This window comes from Apus apus, chromosome 4, assembly GCF_020740795.1.
Source record: "Apus apus isolate bApuApu2 chromosome 4, bApuApu2.pri.cur, whole genome shotgun sequence".
In the NCBI taxonomy this organism is placed as follows: Eukaryota; Metazoa; Chordata; class Aves; order Apodiformes; family Apodidae; genus Apus; species Apus apus.
In genome coordinates, this window is record NC_067285.1 from 8,522,022 (window position 1) to 8,542,152 (window position 20,131).

The 20,131-nt window shown below is 38.7% G+C and overlaps 1 protein-coding gene across 12 annotated transcripts in view; it reads left to right on the top strand.

Moving 5' to 3' along the window:
* Positions 1-20,131, top strand: part of ABLIM1 (actin binding LIM protein 1) — a 209,437-nt gene that overhangs the window by 115,158 nt on the left and 74,148 nt on the right. For all 12 annotated transcript variants that reach the window (XM_051618225.1, XM_051618224.1, XM_051618222.1 and 9 more), the window contains 3 exons: positions 2,391-2,574; positions 5,127-5,236; positions 19,271-19,397. In XM_051618225.1, coding sequence (XP_051474185.1) covers positions 2,468-2,574; positions 5,127-5,236; positions 19,271-19,397 — 344 coding nt within the window. In that variant the 5' untranslated portion in view covers positions 2,391-2,467. The remainder of the gene's footprint in view (positions 1-2,390; positions 2,575-5,126; positions 5,237-19,270; positions 19,398-20,131) is intronic.

Here is a 20,131-nt window from a genome sequence, read left to right on the forward strand (position 1 = left end):
GACTTTATAGAATCAGTAAGGTTGGAAGAGACCTTCAAGATTCATCGAGTCCAACCATAATCCAACTACCACAACCACTAAACTATATCCTGAGGCGCCACATCTAAAAGCTTCTTGAACACCTCCAGGGATAGTGACTCCATCACCTCCCTGAGCAGCCCATTCCAAGGCCTCACCACTCTTTCAGCAAATAAATTTTTCCTAATATCCAACCTAAACCTCCCCTGGTGCAACTTTAAACCCATTTCTTCTCTTCTGATCACTAGTTACTTGGGAGAAGAGACCAACAAAGACCTCTCTACAACCTCCCTTCAGGTAGTTGTAGAGAGCAATAAGATCTTCCCCTGAACCTTCTCTTCTTCAGACCAAATAAACCCAGTTTCCTCAGCCTCTCCTTGTACAACAAGCCCTCTGAACCTGTCACCAGCCTTGTTGCTCTTCTCTGGACACGCTCCAGGACCTCAATGTCTTTCTTATACTGGGTTGCCCAGAATTGAACACAGTACTCAAGCTGTGGCCCCACCAGTGCCAAGTACAGGGGCATGATTACTTCCCTACTCCTGCTGGAAACACTGTCTTCTTGGTCACCTGGGCACACTGCTCCTACCACAAGTTCTAACAGAACCACGTGATCTAACAGTCTGGATACCGAAGTAACCCCTAATAACTTTTAAGCATTAAAGCAGTACTCTCAGTTACTTCATGGTTTAATTCTAAGGATCCACCACAAGTTGGTTAGAGAAGCAAATCTATTTTACATAGGCTTAGGTTTTGTCTCTGGATCTCCAGTTGAAAATGCCTGGATGATTCCCAACTCAGGAAGAGTCTAAGGTGATGTGGTGGAGAGGTAACAGTATTTTCTGCCTAATGGTTTCATGATACTTTACTGTTAGTCTGAAAATAATATTTTAAACAAAATGGAGATAAGTAGAAAAGAAATGTAAGAATGAAAGAGCTTTTGTTTGTTTGGTTGTTTTTTTTTTTCTGCAGGTGTACCTGAAAACCAGCTTAGAGCATTTTACAGCATTATAATAGAACTTCAACAATAGTTCTCTGCAATTCACCAAAGTCACGGATAAGAATTTTGGCTGCTCGTGAATTTAATGCCACCATGAAATGTAGTTTGTTTGCACATGAAATATTAACACTGTTCTATGTAGAAATGGGAAACTGGAAGAATGCTAGCACTGATACTGCTTCAATTCTCGGTTAGGTTTTAGTGCATTCTGTTTATCGTTGTTCTATTAATTATTGTCACAGTAACACTCATTAAACCTCTGAGCCTTGGCAACAGGCAAGCACTGAGCATTTGCAATACATGCCCCAAACACCTTGTTATTTTAATTTTCAAGGCAAAGAGCTAGTAAGATATTAGCACGTAATAACAGAGATAGAATGAATATTGGATACAACATCATGCTTGGAATTTGTGGCAGAGAGATAAATTGAACCTAGGTCCCCTGGAAAACTGTCTGTATTCCATATTTTAATTTTTCAAGGACTCTATAACTGCAGAGACATAAAATGCTGCCTATTTATTTTCCCTTAGTAATCAGAATTTCTAATATTTGATATTTCTGATATTTGATCTGCTTGCACTTGAATGTTATTAAGAGAGATGAGAGTAAGAATTAAGCTAGCAGCCTAGACCACTGTAAAGAGAACTTGCTCTTACTGAATTACACAGATACAGCAATATACAGAGGAGGAGTGGCTGAAACCAAAATGCCTGGGAGCAGTCATATAATTTTGTTTAAAAATTAATCTAGGAGCTCCTATTTATGCTTTCTCACTGCAGTGAATAAAGAGGACTTTATAAAGCTAGCATGAAGCAAGTAGTATTTTTGGTGCTGCTGTGGGACATGAGATAGGTTCAAGTCCTTTGTTCAACCATACAAGATTTCTAAAATATTCATTGTTTCAAAAAGATACAGCAGCTTGCCTTGAAAGCTTTTTAAAATAAAAAGATACAGTTGCAGACAAAATGTATGCTAGTGTATAAAATAGTAAAATCTGTCCTATTTATGGATTCATTTCTTCTGCTCATCTCCAGTGCCAGAAATGAAAGCAAGATTTCATGGGTACAAATAACTCTGATAATATGATTAACTGGATGATTGGAGGCAACTGACTTCCTGGGGAGGACCAAGCATGTGAAAGTTATGATTATGTATATTGCTTCAAGGAAAGTATTCATTTCAAGCTCTCTTGCAGCCAGAGAACACCAACCATCTCCTGGGATGTTAAGGCACATAGCGACAGGAGGAGAAAGCAAAAATCTGATCTAAGGAAGCAAGACCACTAGGGTCATCTCATTTATTGGCAGCATAGACTATTGCAGACACCCTTGGTACATTTTTCCAGTCTCTGTGTTTTTTTTTTTCTTCCAGTGTGTGGCTGTGACTTAGCACAAGGAGGCTTTTTCATTAAGAATGGGGAGTATCTTTGCACCCTGGATTACCAGCGCATGTACGGCACCCGCTGCAACGGCTGTGGGGAGTTTGTGGAAGGCGAAGTAGTTACAGCTCTGGGAAAAACTTACCATCCAAGCTGCTTTGCCTGTACAGTTTGCAGGTAAGTCATTCCTTCCAACAAACATGGTCTGAACCCAGCACAAGAAAAATGGGGAGAAAGCTATCATCTTGAGAACTCTCAAGGAATATTTCTCTTTGGGAGGCATTTGGTTTAAAAGATTTGCTGCAAGTCTGACTTCAGGAGTCCTCAAAATACCATGCATTAACTTGGAGGACACAGCTTCTCTGTTACCCATAGTTCCCTGCTCTGAAAGTTACTCTCACATATAAAAGAATTAACTGTCAGGCTTACGTGTTGAGATAACGAATACAGGTTGAGTTGAGTTCAAATGATCAGCCCAGCTTGATCAGAGAAATGAGGTAAAGCAAAATTCTGGATGCTACAATAGAGAAGTAATTTGGGCTATAAGAACAGTTTAACAATTGAAAGCATATTGGAGACTCATTTTCACACCATATAAGAGCAAATGGCTCTGGGACGCCTGTGATCCCCCTCTTCTTCACAAATACTGTTTTATGTCCTCAGTAAGAGAACCAGTTTTCAGTCCTACAGTTCTAAAAACAAGTTAGCTAAGGCTGTGTGGATGGGACAAAAGGTAACATATTTAACTGTATTTTTGTTTAAACTTTCACCAAGATATCAATTTAGAATTTAGGAGGATACTGGGCAAATCTTCCACATGGCCTTGTAGCCTTCTTATTTAAGCAGTTTTGTGCTTGAGAATCTCAGCTGAGCTTTACAACCTCAATCCCAAGTCCCTGTGCTTAGTGTTCTCTATTAGCTGGCTCTAGGCACTGAGGCTATGCTAGAATTTAGGCTTAGCATCCACCTTATTGCTATGGTAGTCAGTATAGTATTTTGGATAAATTAGGGGAAGTAAAGTTTCTGTATATTTTTACAGTAGTACTATAAACTTCTAGACATAAAGTGAAAGTGAAGTGACATTATGGTGCCATCATGATTCTACAAAAAGCCAACTGCATTATGTGCATACTTACTGTTTACAAAGATGGGGTTAAAATAGACATCAGGTCATTCATTTCTGCAGTTCTGAGCCCGGAAAGTAGAACAGAACTTTTCATAAATAAGTTCCAGTGTAATGCCTGAGGGGCACATAGGGAGCATCAGATAGAGTTGTAAGTAGATTTCATGGAGCAGGAGGACCCAAAAGAAAAACCCTGTTCCTTTATAGTCTTGGAGCAAAATAGGACAGTGGGTTTCTCCAGAAGCTAGAATCTGATAGCAGCCAGTTATCTGAAGCTTAATGCAGGAGGATGACATGAGCAAGAAAGGCAAGAATCTCCATTATAAGATAGTACCTTGTTGGAGATCTCATCATACGATGCACCTGGGTATTAGTGTGGCAAACTTGCCAGGTGCTACTCTAATCTTTCACAGCTATCTCTGAGTAGTTTAAGTACTCCATCCTGCAGCCTGTACATTCCTCAAGACCTTTTCTATGGAAAGTACTTTGATTTACTGCGTGTAGGTAATCCTATGATATGTATGCTTCAGATTTATTTCCCAAGAACAATATAGAAATAGATGAGACAGTATGAAACATGACATCAGTTATCTGTAGGCTGACTTGCATCAGTCTTTTTATGTTGAATGAAAAAAAGATGAGTTGTTGGAATAGATTCATCCAATGCAGTATTGCTGCTCATTTATTTATGGCTCATTTAGGAATGGCAGTGGAAGAGAAACTAGAATAATTCCTTAAATGCTCTCTGCAAACCAGGGGATGTTCATTCATGAAGGATGCTTTTGGAGTGCAGTGGGACGTAGGGGAGTCTGTACTCAATGGCTAAAGCTGCTTATTGAAGGTTTGGAGTTACTAAACCTTCTCATTTTGATGACATGCTCATACTTTCTTGTATACAACAGATAAGAATTAACAGCCATGTCAACTTCTGCCTGACACACGTTTTTAACATTTTGTTAGATTGAGCAAATTATCTCAAACTTCCATAGCACATCCAGCCTTTACCTTTCTCCTCACACCATCTGCACACAGGTAGGAATTGCAGTGGTGATTATGTAATGTAGATACCTATTTTAAAGCTCTAGGGAAAGGAATGTGGATAACATTTCAATTTTTTGCAAGCTGCTACATCCACTGTAATATAGTAATGTATTTCATTGCTGAATACAGATTAAATTAGTGTATTTATGAATAACTAGCTTCATATTCCTTTACTTAGACCCAAGATGAGTTCCAGTTCTTCCTTTGAGATTCTTCCTCTTCTGTACCATTTATTACCCACAACATCACCCTGAGGCTGTCATAAATGTAGCTGTTATGTCTAAATGGGTTTCACTGTCCTCATCTCTTTTAGATAAAGTACATTTGATAACTTTTAAAAACCAAAATACAAGGCAAGTTCTAACCTCTGCTCTCCTTGCATTCATGCACTGGATTTCTTCCAATGCCTGGCTTTACCAAGGCCACATTGCAGAAAATATTTGGCCTGAGTTTCTGAAAAATATTGATTGTGCTGGAGAAAGGCAGCAAAATCAAGGCATAGGGAACAGAGGAAAATTTCTGTCATAACCTTTGCTAAACTGCATTTTTCTCTTTAACTCTCCAGGCGTCCGTTTCCACCAGGCGATCGAGTTACCTTTAATGGCAGGGACTGTCTCTGTCAGATGTGTGCTCAGCCCATGTCCCCCGGTCCAAAAGAATTGTCTGCCTCAAGCAGTAAGTATGCCATCTTCTTTCTGAAGCCTTTCACTTTCCCAGGCTGATCAACATTTGCTTGAAACTAACTTAATGCCATCTTTTGTTTTTTTACATTTTTTTTCTTCATTTCTAGAAATATGAACTGTCTTTGGGAACCATCTTTTTTTTTTTCCTCTTTTTTTGTTTTTGTCTTTTTTATTTTCCTTCATTAAAACTTTTGGGTGCTACAGGTGGGAAGACACGCATTTAAATATGAACAAAGTGCTTTTCCCCAATGACTGAATCTTTTAAAAGGCTGATTTTTTATTTATGGGCACTGGAAAAGTATCTAATTGATGAAACCTGAGGTTTCCAAGTTGATAGATTACATTCTTTTTTATGTTTAATTGCACAGGTTTAAGTATTGAAAAGAGGAAAAAGTCAGAGGAAATTAATTTTCTTCTATTATTTAACACTTTAATTAAATTATCCTTTAAAAGGAGTATCATTAGGATTATACTTCCATTAGGCTGATACCACAATGATGCTGTGATCAGATCATCAAGGAACCATTATTAAAAAAGATAAAAAGGAAGTTAAGGGGAAAGAGAGAGAGAATGACAGCAGTTTGGGAGGGAAATTAACTTGGTTTGCTGTTGGGTTTTAATGCTTTCCTAAGATAATTTTTAAGTTACTGGTATTAATCTCTGCCTCTGGTAGTTAATTTTTTAACTCTTTGGGGATTTCTGATTCTTTCTCTGCCTGCTGGATTGTACTCAGCATTCTAATCTTGGTAATGATTTACCAAGTATAGTTTTACAACTCAAAATGGCTACAGAAATCCTTGTGACACTAGGTAGTTTTCCACTGATGTTGGTTTCCTTCAGGGAGATACTGTGTATTTGGTGCTGCTACTTGGCTTTGAGATCCTAGGATTATAAAGTGCAATCTGAAGGCAAAGTTGGATAATGTTTGTGCTCAGGGAATGAGTCAAGTGAATCTCAGAACCATGTAATCAGACACTTAGCAAAATGGAAAATGAGAAAGTTTCTTTGTTATCATGCCTTTCTGTCTGTTAAGTGATACTTTTCTGCTATAACTGTAGATTTGGAGCTGGAAATGCACAGGCTTAATCAGTTAAGGAAGAATTTAGGAAACTGAAAAAAGCTTTACAAACCAACACAGAAATGTTATGAGATACTTCAGGCACGCAGAGAATCCTTCTGAGACAAAGGAATAATGTGGAAACTGTATTTGAATCACTGATATTTAGGAGGCATCATTGACAAGGAGCTGCAAGGCACAGGGACCTTGGGACAGTACTGATGATGTTTTTCTAAGTGTGACACACCACTGGGTCCCAAACAACTGGTGTTCAGTGACAGCAGGATCTGAATCACACTACATCAGGTTCTCAAAAAGTGATGCACTTGTCCAGCCATGCAGCTGCTTCCTGGGTATGTGACTCCAGGTACCAAAATGGCCCCTGGCAAGTGATAGACTAAAGTTATCTGATAGTGAGCAAGCAGCAAGAGTTAGAGTCACTTCCTGATAGCCACAGTCTCTGACTGATACGCTTGGGTTCCATGCTAAAGTGGAAGGTGGCAAGGATCATAAAACAACCTTCCCTGCCACTTGTGATGAGCTTGGGTTGTTTTTTAATCAGAATTGGGTCCTGCTGGGAAAACTGCCTTACCAAAATACACAGCAAGAGAGCTTCTGCTTGTAACAGGTTAGAGTGCACTACTTCAAAATCTGCAAGTGTCAGCCACTGTGCACTTTTCCTTCTATGGAGAAAGGCTTGTAGGAAGGTATAGTGTAGTGTGTCTGATCATTTTAGAATGAAAATCTCCAAAATAGAAAAATAAAAGTTAGACCAGCATGTGTTTAGAAGTTCAGAAAAACTGAATTAAAAGAATACTAATGTAATATTTTCTGTCTTCAAAGATATGCCAGCTGCTGCTTCAGCTTTGTGCAAAAGTTGGTTTAGATACAGAGAATTCTACCTTGCTGGAACCGAAGAGTAAATTTTAATTAGCGTAAGCTCTTTGGGATTGCTTTTATGTCTCTCCTGCTGGTCAAATTGGACACATAATTTTTTTAGTAGTGCTTTGCTCTTTTTTGAAGGGATGTTTTGGGTTTTTTTTATGCAAGTTCTTTTATAAAGAGAATCTTTTTCACACTATGCATCTATTTTATATCCTATATTGTTGTTGGTTTCCCCTGATTATTTTCAAATAGATTGCTTAAGGAGGCTTTCTTTAAAACAAAGTTGCAAGTGAGAAAATTGAATTGATTGAAAATATATCAGGCTTGATTGGTTTACGTAACGTGCAAGGAAGCCTTCCATCCACTAGAACGTCTGCATTGATGTTGACATGCTGTTTTCTGATGTCTTACTTCACATAAATGAAAGGCAGGAAAATGACAGCTTTTCTTGGGTGATTCCAAGGAAAATCAAATGACTCTAAATACAGGAGTTAACATATTGAATAACATGGATCTGAATCTTGTTACCATCTTTTGTGGTGCACACCAGTGAAACTTAGAAGAAAAAATACTGAATAATTAATTATCCTTTTATTATTATTTGGGTCCATGATACTTACTTATCTTATTGAGATTAATAATACATTTATTTCACTGCATATGTATTGCCTGGAACAAAGCTAAATTATTGAGTAACCATTTCAGTGATTTTTTTTTAATTCTGATTTTCTAAGACAGTCTTTTTCAGTATACAGATGCTAGAGGGTAATCATAATGCTAGATGTACACAGTGCACTAGCAAATACCTGTAGCATAGTTTGGAGGCAAGTGAAATAGGTGGTGCTCATTTTTGTTATTGTTTTATTTCATAGGATAGCTTGATAAATGAGATCTGATCTGTAAAGCAAAATGACTGGGACAGATGTAGAGCAGCACAGAAACAGGGGACAAGCACACAACACTGATTGGAAGTGTGATGCTGATGGCTTGGATAGTTCCTGGTTTTCAAGATTCTGCCAAAGCCAGGAAGTTGTTTTCTGTGGGGTCTGATAAAGGAGTATTGTAAATTATGTATCCTGGTAATTACTATTTATGTTTTAAGCAGTGTCCAAGTTTTGTGTGCAATCTCATTATTTCCTGGTTTGTACTATCTTAAGCTCTTCTTACTTGCCATTGTGTTCTAGCTACAAGCTATCACACCTGTGCTTGTTATAGTTCATAACATCTTCCCACAGAAGCAGTTGTGCAGGCACCTATTAATTCTAAATTTTAGGCAAGGCTGCAACTCAAATGCTTGGCTATTTGGTGATGAGTGCCCTGCTTCCCCTTCCCATTTTACATTCCTTTAACTAAGAACTTCCCTATTGTATCTCTGTTCCATATATGGCAGCCTCATTTCCCTGTCACTCAGGATTTTGTATCCCATGTTCAGGGGACTGGTCTTGAAAGCCACCTTTAAAAATCTGCAAATTATTTTTTTTCCTAATTTTATGCTGTAATTTAGAATCAAAAAGAGTCAAATCCAAAGTCAAATTTTTTATTTTGTTGCTGATATTTTATGTTCTATAAATATTCATGATTTATTGTTTCTACATTGTCAGAGTAGAGTTTATTGAGTGGTTACTTCCCTTGGACCTGGGAATTCTGAGTAGAGCTTTCTGGGTTTTTTTTAATATAAGTTTTATGCATCAGGATAGGTACTTACAAAACTATTTTTGAAATTCTGAAGAGACTGTGTATCTTTGGACACAGTTTAATACATTTCCCTCTTCCTCAAACAGAGATTTTTTTTTTTCCTTAAGCATTCCTCTTCACTGTTTCTATGATAAAGCACTTCAGTAATAAGAATGTTATTTCCCTCCCTGAGATGGAGCCCTTTCTTTATTGGTTTCTTTTCTGGGTGCTGTTAAGGAAGTTTTAGTTATTTCTGATTACCTTTTTGCTGAAAGATTGGACCACTTTAGTGATGTGCATGAACTAATTAAGAAATTGTATTTCAAATAAGAAGTGGGCTTTCAACTCCCTATCCAAAAGAACTGGAAGCATTACAATCACCTAGAAAGAGTTTTCATTTGAAAAATTAATCTTAATTTTAAAAGGATGGGGAGGGGACTTCCAGTTTCCTCTTTTTTGATGAAATTGATACTTGTGTCCCACGTATGCCAAGATATTCAGAGATTACAGTGTTTGAAAAGAACCACAGGGAACATGTGTTGCCTCCCCTTTCTTTGCAACAGTCTCTCTCCTGTGAGTTAAGAGCATTACAGCACAGCCAAGACATGGACCAGAATTTTCAAAATGGCCAGTTTTAAGAGTGCATAAATAATCCTTGGTGCAGCTGTTCCATGACCAGCTGGCATCCACGTGGAGATTTCACAATACTGTTTTGTACATTTGTCCTTGTCTGTTTTGCACATTATGTTCTGGTTCAAAGAATCCAAGTTCTCTGGGACAAATGCTTTCATGCCTCTCAGTACAGAGTCTAACAGAGTTGGATCCTGGCTCACAACTGGTGATCTTAGCTCTGTTGTGATATAAATAATAAGCTTAATGCTTAATGAACATGTGGGAGAAAGATATCTTTGTTAATTATTCAATAGCCTTATCTCTTCAAATAAAATGTAGTAAAGCTCCCAGTGAATATCTGAAACTTCCAACGAGGTTTCTGGCAGTGCTGAAGTAGAGCAGAGCCAACTTACCTGTTGAAGAAAAATGTGGGCAGAAAAAAATAAGAATAATTTTACACATCAGTGCCCAGAAAGTGGGGGGAAAGTGAGGTTATTTTTGAAAGAACAAAGCATGAGAAAGGAGAAGCAGTGAATTTGCTTTGCAGTTGTCCTTTAAAGACTCCCTAATCCCTAATGCAGTTTTCTATTTGGGATGTAACTGTCCTTTCATTAGACAGAGAACTAAGTGATTGTTACCAGTGTTCAGAAATACTGTCTGAACAGATTTATAGGCATCACAAAATTCTCCACTAGAAGTCAGTTGAGTAGATAAAATGGATGCAAAATTCCTTTTAATCATAGTTCTTGAGAAAAGTCTGCAGCTATGAGTTGTAAGTGCTTAAGCCACATTTGGCTCAGTTTTCATTATTTTGTTCTTTATCCTTCTTTCCTGAGCTGTCTGAAAACATCAAGTCCGCAGAGAAGACTTAGAAAGGGAAGGGGAAGAGTTGGCTGGCTATTTGTAAGCAAGCTATCAGCAGTGATTTTTGGCTTTAAAGGGTATTAAGTAACATCCAACACGTGATTTTGAGCTCATGCTTAGGGAATACCCTATGATTTCATCCTGTGTGTCAAAGCTATGTAGTACATGTAGGTATTGTACAGATACTTGGCACAGATGTGGATAGGCCTTAGTGTAAGACAATGAGCACGTTTTTGCCTTTTGGGATACATACTCACAATGTCCATAAACAGTGAATACACTGGGGAGCTTAGATGGGCTCAAAAATTTTAGTTTGAACACACGTTTTTAAAATTTTAAAAATAATCTGTATACTTTTGAACCTTAAAGGTTTAATATTTTTTGTGTGCCAGATTTTCTTGTTTCAGAATTCCTTGTTCATCTGCTTAAGATACAGAAACATATTTCTGTGTCATTTAAACCTGGATACCCATGTTTAGGTACTGGAGATTTTGGGACTTGACAGAAGGGGCTCATGTGGTCCTGTCTGTCTCATTTTGATTTACTGTAGAGTCAAAACATACCACAGACATCATTGCTGATTGATTTCAAACACTGTGATTTAAATAACTGATTTTAATAATGATTTACCTAACAACCCAGGAAACCTTGATTACAATAATTGATTGTAACCTTGTTTTACATTTAGATTTTAAATTATAAAATGCTAATTGATAAGCATGAGGATGCTCCTTATCTATACACATTTATTTGAACTAATACAGCTCTGCATAAACTCATCATATTCTGTAACATCTATATTTTTTCCCCAGTGGCTATTTTTGTGCATGATTTATGTCAAGGTCTATTTGAATGGAAATTGAAATTCCATTAGAATGGGTAAAATACCATTGTGCATTTTTTTTTTTTTTTTTTTCGGAAACACCTGAAATCTGCTGGACACATTAAGAAAGCAAATGTATTAAAAATTATTTTGGAACTGCTTATTTGTCAAGGATCTGTAGCTTATCAAACTGTTTCACTTTTCACTCAATCACCGTTTGGATTTTTAACTTTGTTTTAATAAAAATTAGAACTTAAAATTTGGATTTCAAATTAAGCCCTTGGTTTTAATATATCAGTATTTAATTCTCCTTACTGTAATCTAAATTTGATTGTAATAACATTGCAAGGCAACTACATTTATGACTTAATATATTGAGCATACAGTGGGTCTTAAATTCTCCCTAGTTCCCTTTTTTAAAGAATAAAATATGCAAATGAGCATACATGAAAGCATAAAAACTTAGATGCAAATGATGAAAATCCAAGCACTGTTCCTTGCTGGCCAAAGCCATTAGATTATGCCTAAGAATACACAGCTTTTCCCTTGATAAATCCTTCCAGTGCCACTGGCCTGTTTTTGTGATTACTCCAATGAGATTTATTCTTTTGAAGAATGTTTGCAATTTTTGGAGGCATTTTCATAATTTGCTTTCTTGGATTAATTTTAATCCTCTCTTATGTTTCTTAACAATGGTTCGATTACTTGAGTAGCCTCCATTTACTCAGCTGTTTCTTATTTTAGAAGGATGGGTATTTTCATTGCTGCTTTACAATAGATTGCCTTAGATCCGCCTCCTCAAGTGTATAAAGCAGAGAAAGGCTAACTTGTGTGAGACAGAAAAACAACTGTACTGAGAATATAGTTATGGCAGGGCAGGTAGTTGCTGATTTATGAGTTTTCTGTCAGAAAATGTTCCTTCAAAAAAATAATTGTTTTTCATGAAGGTGTTTTCAGTGCAGTTTGCTCAATTCTTCTGCATACTTTTGTATTATATGTAAATTGGGCAGAAACAAGTGTGAGTAGATTATATGAGTGTACTAAGTATTGGTTCTTATTTGTCGAAGCATAACCCCACCTTGAACTTGGAATCAAAACATGTCCATCTCCATAGCTTTAACCTGAAAAGTATTAACCAAAAGGTAACCCCTAAGAAAGTTCTGAGGGAAGTGAAAGAATTGCCCAGTAAATGGGCGCTGCATGATGAGGCATCACTGGCTTGGAAAACACAACTATCAGAGGAGATCTCCAGAAATAAGAGTATTTGAGAAGTGTCATGATCAGCAACCTGCCAGGTAGTAAGTCAAGAATCAGAGGTCAGTTTAAAAGAAGATGAAAACTGTTGTTAGCTAGACCTGAGTTTGCTATGGGTTATGAGGGCATAAAAACCTTCCTAAACATTGCTGTATGTTTCATTGCTATTGTTGGAGGCTCTACTCTGAGTTGCTTGTTTTCCAAGAGTAACAATTGAATATTATCCAAAATAGTCTGCAGATGAAGAGACGCAGTGTGCCATCCATGAGCTGGGTATTAAACAGTGAAGCTTGTTTGCTAACTGAGCAATTCACTTGGGGCACTAGGAGTTGGAATTGGGAATTTGAATTCAGTTGGAACTATCTGAGTACTGAAGTGTGGCAAAAGAAAGAACAGGGTAAAGATCAGCCTCAGCTTAGATGTACCGGGCTGTGTTTTATCCTTTAGAGTAGGTTTACAACTGGGAGTCTGGGGGTGCTAAGCTGGGGGAAAAAAAACAAAAAACAACAAAATAACCTCTTAATCTTTCTTCCACAGGACAATTAAAACCCCTTCTTTTAGACAGTTCACAGCACATCTGCTCTTTCTTCCTCCTCCTTCACACTTTGGTTTTCAGTTCAGATGCCTACATGAAAGAGAGGGTTGAAGAAAGGACTGATGTTGATGTTAGGGGAAAAGGTTAACTTGGTGGGATGTTGCTTGCAGTTTGCAAGGGTAAGAGTTGAAAAGGTCAATTGGTTTGGCCTCCTTTGGGAAGGTGCAGAAAGGAGGGAAGTACTGTTTCCTTTTCCTAATATAAATGCTTACATCAATACAGAGGGGAAAAAGTAAAAACTCTTTTGATGAAATAGAATGTCATATTAACAAACTAGAGTTGGGGGAGAGCATTCATCTTTTCAAATCACTTCAAATTCCATCAGATGGTGAAAGAGCTATTTACAGGAATGGGAGATCCAAGATATATATTAACCAGTTTCTTAAAAAGGAAAGTCAATGTTAGGAACTCGCAGATGGTTAACAGGGACCTGTGTTGCAAACAGAGTGCCAGTTCATGCCATTATGATTTCATTCCATATTGAATAAACTGAAATAATTCTCTTTTCTTTATATATTTACTTCGAAAATATCAGTTTTTTCCTAACTTGCCATTTATAATAAACTGTCAAAGCTACACTCCATTTCCCATGAGAAATGTATTTCCCTCCATTGTATGTGCCCAGCCTCTTATTGTTAGATTTCAGAATTGCAAGGCTACCCACATGGGTTTGTTTTGCACTTAGCAAAAGGGCAATAGTGCATTCTGTTCAGGCAAACATTCCCTATCCTTGTGTTGGCAAAGAGGAAGGCAGCAGATTTCTTTGCAAAATCGAGTTACATATTCAGATTAAATTCTGGATGTAAAATTCCCAATGTTGTATGTCCTTCTCTGGCTTAAACAATTCATCACTGCTCTGATGATCAAATGGTAATGGCTTAAACTTTAAAAGCATTTTTCATACTGTAAATAGAGTAAGTGAATTTTCATTTTTAGCTTTGACAGAAATATCCTGATGATCTGGAAAAGCCTGCATGATAGCATCAAAAATTTTGATTTTAAAACAAGGTTTTGAAAGGCATTACCTGATCTGTATTTAAAGGCTGACTGAGGGAAAAACTCTGGTTTTCCTAACTCTATGAGAAATTGTAATTGCACAACTGTGAAATTGCCACAGAAGAGCTAGTGGGATTTAAGTTGTTTTTCAAGGTGGACAAGAGTTATTTGCAATTTGAGATTTCTTGACTTTGCCTTCAGAGGTAATATCTGCCTTTTTCTTACCTTCAAAATCACAGTTCTTTGTAGCTTGCTCTTCAGGTCCAGCTATGTCTGCCAATGTATTTCTGTGTAAGTTCAATGAAAACCATCATCATCCCCCTCGTTCTGCCCTGGTTTACTTATTCCAGGGCAGAAGCCTGCTGGGGCTGTCTCTAGAATTAATTTATCTATGTTTTAAAAGTTGGGGGGACACGACAGTAACGAAAGGAGTGTAAAACGAGTATTACTCCTGTGACTTGTAGGGGTTGTGGCAGCTTCAGACTTTACCTAGACATGTGCTACTAATGGCCTTCAGGATTGAAAGGAATTCTTGGTGACTTAATTATGCATCATTAAGTCAGACTGCAATTAGCTCTGTTCATGGAGCTAACCCTGCAGCCAGCAGAGTTGATATGCTCATGTAAAACTCTCCCTGCACATGACTTTGCATTACCATGTTAATTAGGACTAAAGCAGGGAGTGATTAGTTGCTTTTCATAAGTTATATGAAGTGACCAGAGAATGTCAGATAAAGGTATATTTGCTAATAAATTTTCAAAGCAATCCAAAGGGAAGTGGGCAGAGTCATACACAGTGTGCTTGAGGTTAATACAGCTGTATGAGCTGGGAGGCCTGTGCTGTGATCAGAGCTCCCTGCTATTGGCTAAGAGCAGGGGAGGGAGGCAAGGGAAGAAAATCCATCGCTTAATTTAGGCAGTGACGAATGAGTTGCTGTGCAGTATGTTTCACTCCTGGATGTCTGGGGTGATGCAGACACTAAAAAGGGAAACACATTTTCTCATCACATCTTTACAAGCAAGGTGTCATGGGTGGAGCTCATCCTGGCCTACATCTTCTAGTGAGGCTGCTTAAGGTGCCTGGGGTTTGGAGGTCTTAATCATATGTAATAGTGTGGTGCAGCTTTCCCTTGTCCCCCCAGTTTTCCATGCTTTTGGGCTGGCTGACTCCACATGACAACCCTTTTGTCCAGGTATTGGCATTTGCTGTTATATCTGGACACATTAAATATGACAGCTTTCTGGGCTATTTTATTCCAGATCTGTATCTTAAATATCTTAAAATATATCTTCATGTCAAGCAGGCCTAGCCATAGTATGTGAAAGACACAAAACAGGTATGTTTAAGTGTCTCTGGCAAATAATTCTGTAAAAAGCTTTTGCTTGGTTAAAAATGGTGCTGTCAGCTAATCCTGTTATGAGAGAGAGTGAATTCAATTTTTATATGCTGTGTCTGAGCAAGTGAACATTGCTTTTAGAGGCTGCAGCTGCTGATATCACAGGCAGCCCCAGGAGGCTACACCATGATTTGGGTAACTATTTGTCCAGTGCTCTCAGATACATTTTTCTTTTTCCTTCTTAGGATGGATTTTGGGGTAATACATTATTATTCTTGTATTCCTGGATAAACCTTATTCTGATGGGATCCTTATTGAAGTCATACTGCAGTGCTTTTTTAAAAAAATTAAAAGCTGAGAAATAAATTTAATGAGAAATATAAAGCTATCATACAGCTGAAGATTCTGGGTATGGACACAATACATATGAACATGTATTACTTCACATTTCTTCAGAGAATCAGTGCCATAGAATGTCTAGTCTTAAGTTTTCCCTCAGCTTAAATGTAATTCCACATAGTATTTTTTGTGGTATGCTTTTCTTTAGATCATAAGTGCATACAGGAACTGTACTGCTCGCTCTGCATTTTAACCAGTACACTATACCTTCTGCCTCCTCCTCTTTGTTATACTGGCACAGCTGAATGTGTGGGTTTGCAAAGAATGAGAGTAGGGAAGAATCTGGGTTATATGACAAGAAGATAGCACAAGAAAGTTCAAGGCTAAGGGGTGCAGTCTGTTAGACCTAGGTATGAAGCCAGAGAGAGCCATGGTGGGAACCATTGCACAAGATTTTGGGAAGTGTTTTCAGGTTTCTTTAGTGTAGGTCTGTGCTGGCATATGGTTGTGGACCACTGGTCTTACCTCATTGCCCTTTCATTTGCAGCGTGTCCTGGTTATAGGTTAGGCTGATACAGATTGTGCTTAGTGTGATACTGAGATCCTGCCTGCATACACTGTGTGCTGATGACACTCAGCCAAAGCTTTAATGTGCCTCATGCAGGCCTGAAATAATAAATGGCTTTTCTTTGTAGAATTTGGATGAATAAATGTGTTGTTGTGTTGATTTTTTTTCTTAGCCCAGCGCAGCCTTATTTGCTTTCTATTTTAGGAGATAGTTATAATTGCTCTCTTTTCATGTATATACCCAAATGTTTTGTGGTGCTTAGGAACATGGTTTAAGCATTGGACTTGACAGAGTTGTTAGTGGTTGGTAGAGTTAGGCTGTGGTTGGACACAATGATCTTAAAGGTCTTTTCCAACCAGAACGATTCTGTTTTACCAGAGTTAAAATCAGATTTAGTTAAAAGTCATCTCAGCCTATTAAAAAAGTACTGGGCTATTAGTTGACTTTGATTCTAAATATTCAACTATACTAATACTTTTGAATGGAAACACTTAAAGGAACCCAGAAAGAGTCAGCAAATGTCATTCCTGCTATAGAGTAATAAAAGCATGTTATCGATCCCTTCTATCACACGTGAGCACAAGAGTAAGTGCAGCAACATCATGTTTGGCTTACAAGAAACAATTAAACAGGTTAAGATAATTCATGGATCCCTAGTTCCTCCATGTGACTAGTTTTGGCATCAATAAAGATAATGATAGTTGACTTGATAGACCTTTTGTATAAGGTAATTTTCCTGACTGCTTCAGAGATTCAGTTAGAAACAAAACTGAGTGCTTTAAAATATCTTTCTTCATTCCAATTCCATGAGAAATTTCAGCTTCACGGAAGCATCTTGGATAAAGCTGAAAAAAGAGGGGAAAATATAGCAGATTTTCTTGAAGGATTAATGTAACAGGGAATATATTGCAGTTTGGCAGGACCTCAGGTCAGGAATGTGGAAGCTGGCACACTAGAGAGAAGCAGTAGTGCTAGGATGCTGAGAAGTGGGTGTTGTTTAAAGTTGCAGTTCAGCACCCACTGAGACAGGAAGAAAGATCTCATTTGTTGTCACAATCACGAGGCAAACTTCATGGTTTCAGATTTAGTACGAGAAAATGCAGACTAGACCTTGAGAGATGATGTAGTATCCTTCCAAAACCAAAGGCAAGGTCAGTGTACCGAAGCCATCCTGACAGATGTTTGCTTCTTCATTCCTCAGCCCAATGCTGGAAATTCCAGAGCCTGCCTTGGTGAGGTGTTCCAACCTTCCAGCCTTCTTTGCTGTTAGGGAGTGGCACAGAGCCTTGAGCTGGCACAGACGAGCAGTGACATCCATTACATGCTGTCAGCCCTTGTCATTTCATGGTTTCAATTTGTAACATTTGTCCTCTAGAGCAAAGTCCGGATATTAGGACATCTCAGGGTTGCTTTTCAAGTCCCAAGTCATGTCAACAGTCTGTGACTTGCATTGTATTATGAGATGCCATGGTGCTTTGTCCTTTTGTGTTTTTTTTTAAAGGTGTTTCAGAAGAACACCACTGACAGAAAGAGGGACCTGCTGCAAATGGTGACCTGGATAGCAGGAATGCATAGCATATATTTGGGGCTCTCTTGGCCTATTATCCAGCAAACAAAAGTCAGGCCCTTTTGTGTCAAAAGGAGTGACTCTCCTCTCATTATCAGTTGTGATAATAAACTTGGACTAAATGTTTTGCAAGGTGTGGTGTTGCCTGGGCTGTAAACCCATGAGGAGACGGTTTTCAGGCTGTACCTGTCCAGCCAGCTTGAGCAGTGCAGCCAGGATGATCTTTTCCTTGGTGCCTGGGCTTTAACTGCTCACATTGCTCTTTTCCTGTTGGTCTCGGTTTGTTGTTGTTTGTTGATGGTTCAGGTGTGTGGAGAGGATATTGCATACACCAAAGGAACACCAAGTTTGGGGATTAAAAAAATACAGAAAATCCTTTGTTCCTGGCTATGTTCTCCGTGGCTTCCACGTGTGCCTCAGCTGATGGACATTTCCTTTCTGCTTCACTGGTCTTCCAGGCCTTTGCTTCCCTCGGTCCCTCTGTCCCCTGAGGCTGGGCACAGAAGCTGTAGCACAATCCTTGCAGTTCAGTGCTGTCTGCCACATCAGTCTCTTCAGATCTTCCCATGTGCTGAGCTGCCCCTTACCGGGAAATCTCTTTGGGTATTTACGTTTAAATGAAGAGGAATGGGAGCTTGGGGCTGAGCCAAAGATTTCTGATGTGACATAAGACATTGTGGCATCCTCTAGCAAAGAGGGCATTCAGTGCTCCTGGCTTCAGGTTTACATTCTCCCATCAAAGAGCCTTTCGGAATCAAAGTGAAAATGGAGTGTTGACTACTAAGGCAGTACCAAAATCCCTGAGCTTATGCCAGTTAGAGACCATGAAAACTACAGTTTCCCACACCTACAGGTGGAAAGACAATATGTCCTGCTATGCAGCCTTCACTGCTGCGGCGCTGCTGTCACCCTTGCATTGGCCCTCTGAAAAAAGGTCTCTCCCCCTGTTCCCTGCTGAGATGTGCCACCGCCCCTGAGCTGGGTGGACACACTGAGCTTTGCTGCCACCCAACGGGCAAGTGCAGCGATCCTGGTGATGCTCGCTCAGGCTTCCCTATTTAGATCCATGTAAGCAGTCAAGATTTGGCTAAAAGCAAAAAGAGAGATAACACTGATTGATTTAGAGCACAGGAATTTTTTGCAGTGGTGATTTTTATATCTCGTTCCTAACAAAATCGGAGTTTTGTACAGAGCTTTCCTGGCAGTCTTTGAATCATAAACAGCACGAGAAGCAGAGAGGTACTTTCCCTCTTCTGTTGAGTATGTCCAGAATGACAAAGATTGAATCTTTGTATAGGAACTGGGAAGTGTTTGAGGAAAGGAAGATGTACCTTTGCATTGCTGTGGACTTCTCACCTTTGGTTATATCAAGTTTTGTAATGGCTGGGTGATTAATGAGGGTTAATGAACCAAGTAACTGGCAACATAATGCATAATTGTTTTTTTTTATTTGCAGATTGTGCTGGCTGTGGAAGAGACATTAAAAATGGACAAGCTTTGCTAGCTCTGGATAAGCAGTGGCACCTGGGATGCTTTAAGTGCAAGGCCTGCGGGAAGGTCCTAACTGGGGAATACATCAGCAAGTAAGTAACCTCTACACGTCTCTTTGCACGAGTTCTGGTTGCCAGTGGAGAGCAGTTTGCTCCAAAGTTCACCTTTCAAAATCCGGTTTTGATCACCTTTCTGTAGCCAACAAAATCTTTGTTCCCAGTGAGAGCTGAGTTGGGAAACGAAGGTAAACTAAAAAGTGCAACTGAAAGGTGGTGTTTAATAATAGTATATATTTAATAACCAGTACAGAAAGAGGGTATATCTCCATGTTCCCACAAAGGATTAGGTGAATTCCTGCATGTTTTCAGTGTGAGCCAGATAAAGCTTTGTGCTATTTTGTTTTCCAACACGGGATTTTGAGGAAAAAAAGTAGGAACCTGTCCATTGCTTGCCTTTGCTGCAGAACAGAGTAGTCAAATCGGAAAAGAAATAATCTTTCAGAGTACTGAAGATTTTTTTGCTGAAGTAAACAAAACCTACTGCCTATGATAAAGGCTGTGGTCTCCTCTCATCCCCATGGACACGGCTGGAGCCATGATTCTACTGATTCCCTAGAATTGCACCTTCTGTAGGTACAGAGAGTCCATTCTAAAAAATGAGATTTACTTTAGTGGTTTGTACTGGGTGCTTTTTCTTGATGGGAATTTAAGGAATAATTCTAAGAGGCACTAACGAGGATACAACTTTTTTTCTTCTGCTACAAAATATTTCCCTTGAACTATCCTCTCCCATTCACCTATTGCTGGTTTGCAGGAGTTCCGGATAC